General features: G+C 60.4%; 2 protein-coding genes across 2 annotated transcripts in view; one reads left to right on the top strand and one right to left on the bottom strand.

Moving 5' to 3' along the window:
- The window catches only part of LOC127750557 (tissue inhibitor of metalloproteinase), a 3424-nt gene extending 2275 nt beyond the window's left edge, over positions 1-1149 (bottom strand). Inside the window, exon 1 of the mRNA XM_052272520.1 lies at positions 1140-1149. Within this exon, the coding sequence (XP_052128480.1) occupies positions 1140-1149 (10 nt within the window). The remainder of the gene's footprint in view (positions 1-1139) is intronic.
- A 53-nt stretch (positions 1150-1202) lies between these two features.
- Positions 1203-3281, top strand: part of LOC113202187 (synapsin) — a gene marked incomplete at its 5' end in the record, with an annotated part of 29505 nt that continues 27426 nt past the window's right edge. Inside the window, 2 exons of the mRNA XM_052272519.1 lie at positions 1203-1297; positions 1396-1842. Coding sequence (XP_052128479.1) covers positions 1203-1297; positions 1396-1842 — 542 coding nt within the window. The remainder of the gene's footprint in view (positions 1298-1395; positions 1843-3281) is intronic.

Below are 3281 nucleotides of genomic sequence, written 5' to 3'. Positions count from 1 at the left end.
AGGGAGGGAGGGAGTAGTGCGGAATCGCTGACTGCTGCACCCTTTTGTGCACCGTTGCCGCCCTCGCCACTTCCTCTCGACCACTTCTCACGTCCCAATGAAATGTTGATAAAGAGGGGTCCGTCAGGCACTCCCTGGCCTCCCGGGTCCCGGCCCGGCGCGACCTCCGACACCGACGGCACTTATGGCTGCGGAAAGCCACTCTCGCTCCTGTGTGAATAAAAGATGGACAAAGCGCGTTGTTTTTTCCCAGTGTGTGGGTGGTATGACATGCCAAAGGGGGGTGAGATGTTATGTCGGCGTGAACACGGTGGGGTCGGGGTCGGGCGGGGGGAGGGGGCGTCCCCCGGCCTGCGTGCGGGACGGGGATGGATTGTATTGGCTGGCGAACACCTCTGCGCACGCGACGGCACGGGGCGGGCGCCACCAAACACACACACACACACACACACTCTGTCTGTCTTTCTGTCTGCCTGTCTGTCTGTCTTTCTCTCTCTCCCTCTCTCTCTCCCTCCCTCTCTCGCTCTCTCTCTCTCTCTAGCTCTGTCTCTCTCTCTCTCGCTCGCTCTCTATCTTTTTCTCTCTCTTACTCACACACGCACGCACGCACAACACTCACACACGCCACAGACACCGCCGCAGCTCGTCGCGGAGGTAACGAGGTTTGCCAGGTTGGCACGATTGCCTCTTTCTCTCTATCCTCGGGTCCCGCGAGCCGGTCCGGGTCGGATCAAAGGGAGGATAGCTCGGGAGGGTGTAGAGCTGGACTGATGTGGCTGGGGCTGGGTAAGGCTGGGCAAGGCAGGGCAAGGCCGGGCAGAGCCAGGCAGGGCCCACACAGAATCGTGACCCCACGACCCGAGGCAGGGCCACCCGCTGCCGCCTCCACCGCGCCCCCATGAGGGTGCACGGGTGGGACAATCGTTCTGTACCCCTTGACCTACCAGTCGCAATTTAGTGCGGCAGCACAATCTCGATAGGAGAGAACACATTCTAGAGAAAAAACAAATATAACTGTATTGAAGAAAAGTAACTTCCCCAACCAACATCAATCATTTGTTCGCAACGAAGAGGGCTCACAGCGCGTGGACGTACACCTGCGGTCGGCGCTCCTGGTCGCGGCCGTAATCGGCTCTCACGGCGAACCATCTCTAACAAAGCGGTCCTCCTCCTGTCTGTTGCAGAGTGCGGCTTGAGCCGACCCCGCCTCCAGACCCCGTGGCCTCACCAGCACCAAGATTTCCTTCTCCAGCTTCAAACAATCCTTCACAACCAATGTTAATTACCTGAAACGAAGGTGAGTGTGCAGAGGATTAGCCCCTTTTCTACGGGTGCTTCGTCGTTGCTCCTAATCTTAACGACTGTGAACGTAACGCCCTGTTTGTCGCATCGCAGGTTCTCCTCGGGGGACCTTTCCTCCGAGCTCGATGGCGAGGGAGAGCCCGGGGCCGGGGGCTACCCGCCGGACCAACCCGGCGGGCCGGCCCCACCCGGGCCTGGCGGACCGGGTGGGCCGGGTGGCGCCCCCAGGCCGGGTGCCGCCCCCGCGCCCGCCCCCGGGGCCGGGCCTGCTCCTGCGGGGGCGGCGGGGGCGGGCGCTCCGCAGAGCGGCGACCTGTCGCTCAACCTGAAGCCCAACTCGCGCACCACGTCGGCGCCGTCCTCGCCGGCCAAGACCCGCGAGTCGCTGCTGCAGCGCGTGCAGTCGCTCACTGGCGTGGCCAAGGAGCACGGCTCGCAGATTCTCGGCTCCGTGCAGTCGGCGGCCACCGCCGTCCGGCCGTCGTTCAACAAAGACCGCTGCTTCACCTTGCTCGTCATCGACGACCAGAACACTGACTGGTGAGTAACGGAGAGTAAAGTAAATTGCGATAAAATATGTACCCTATGCCCACGTCTCCCGAACGGGCAGGCCAAGAGCATAGTGCAAGATGAGTGGTTTAAGGGATCGTCTGGAAAGTATATCAGTTTTTTCTCGGATTAATTCGACAAAGTACGCGAGCCTGGCGCCTGTGAGACTCCGGGTAGCCCACCCCGCAACACATGCGTGCACTGCAGGCGAGATGTTGCCTACCCATCAGGCGCTAAGAGAGCCTGCACCACAGGCTTGGCAATTTCGTAACGGCGAATGACGGACTTACTTTCTGCGGATGATTCCTGAGCCGCGCTAATTTCTGGTTATACTATTCCGCATGGAGGCGTGCAAATGGTTTGCACACTCGCACGGGGCCATTAGGCGCCGGGGTGAGACTTGGTAGTAGGCAAGCCCACGACTGCATTCGGCACAGTAAAAGCAGAAAGAGGAGAGGGGAGCGGCTTAAAACGCCCACCCTGTCCTGTATAGCGCACTAAAGCACACGACGGGGGGGACTGCACCGAGACGATGGTCTGACCCTCTGCAGGGGGTGGCGGGGAGCTGGGGTGGAGGGGCGTGGCGTGAAGCAAGCGAGAACAAAAGGGTGCAGAGCAGTGAGGGCCCTCGGGCCCCGCAACAGGACAGGCAGTGGGTCAAGAGGACGACCCGACACACATTCGCCGTACCCTCGGCTCGGCGCAAAGCGTTTCATTCCAGCGCAGCGCCGCTCGCGTCGCCGCCCTCCCGGCCCGCCATGCCCAGCGCGACAAAGTTGTACTCTGCGTGCCGGCAAAGGATCCAACCCAGTAGTGTTGCGCCCAAAGAGAGGGGAGGGGTGCAAAATATAGGGTGTCCCTCCATGAAAGTTTAAGCACAACGACTTGGGGGGTATGGTTCCATATACCTCGGATTTGGATGGAACGTAGCTCGATTGCGAGGTCGTCAAATTATCTTTCAACTCCTGCCTCGTTCAGCCAAAATGTGAGATCGGGAACCATACCCAAGTAGCGCCCAAACTTTCACTTTGGGACACCCTACCTAGCTGACCCGCAACACTCTGAAACCGTCGGTACTTATTGGTGGTTAGCAACCGAGTTCTTGCTGGCGTCCATCACAAAGTAGTACTTGGCGGTGTCCATCGCAGGACAATCAAAAGTCTCTTTGTTGGCGTTTTGTTCCGGCACAACGAAGTGCGCGGCGGTGTGGTGCAGCCCATCACACAAACGCGGGAGGCGGCAGAGATGCCTATCAGCGGCGCCCATCATCCGCGCGCACTGTTGTTGTGCTTTCATTGGTCGGGACGCGTGCAGCGGGCGCACAATGGGGGGGGGGAGGGTGCCAGTCGGACTGCACGGCCATTATCTGCACTATCGGGGGGCGGACCGTTATCCGGGGGTGGAGTAGAGAGGGCCCCGAGGGGTAGGGG

Source organism: Frankliniella occidentalis, unplaced genomic scaffold, assembly GCF_000697945.3.
Source record: "Frankliniella occidentalis isolate FOCC.00 unplaced genomic scaffold, Focc_3.1 Scaffold209, whole genome shotgun sequence".
NCBI lineage: Eukaryota > Metazoa > Arthropoda > Insecta > Thysanoptera > Thripidae > Frankliniella > Frankliniella occidentalis.
Note: the sequence above shows the minus strand (reverse complement) of the source record. Positions and strands in the feature narration are given on the sequence as shown.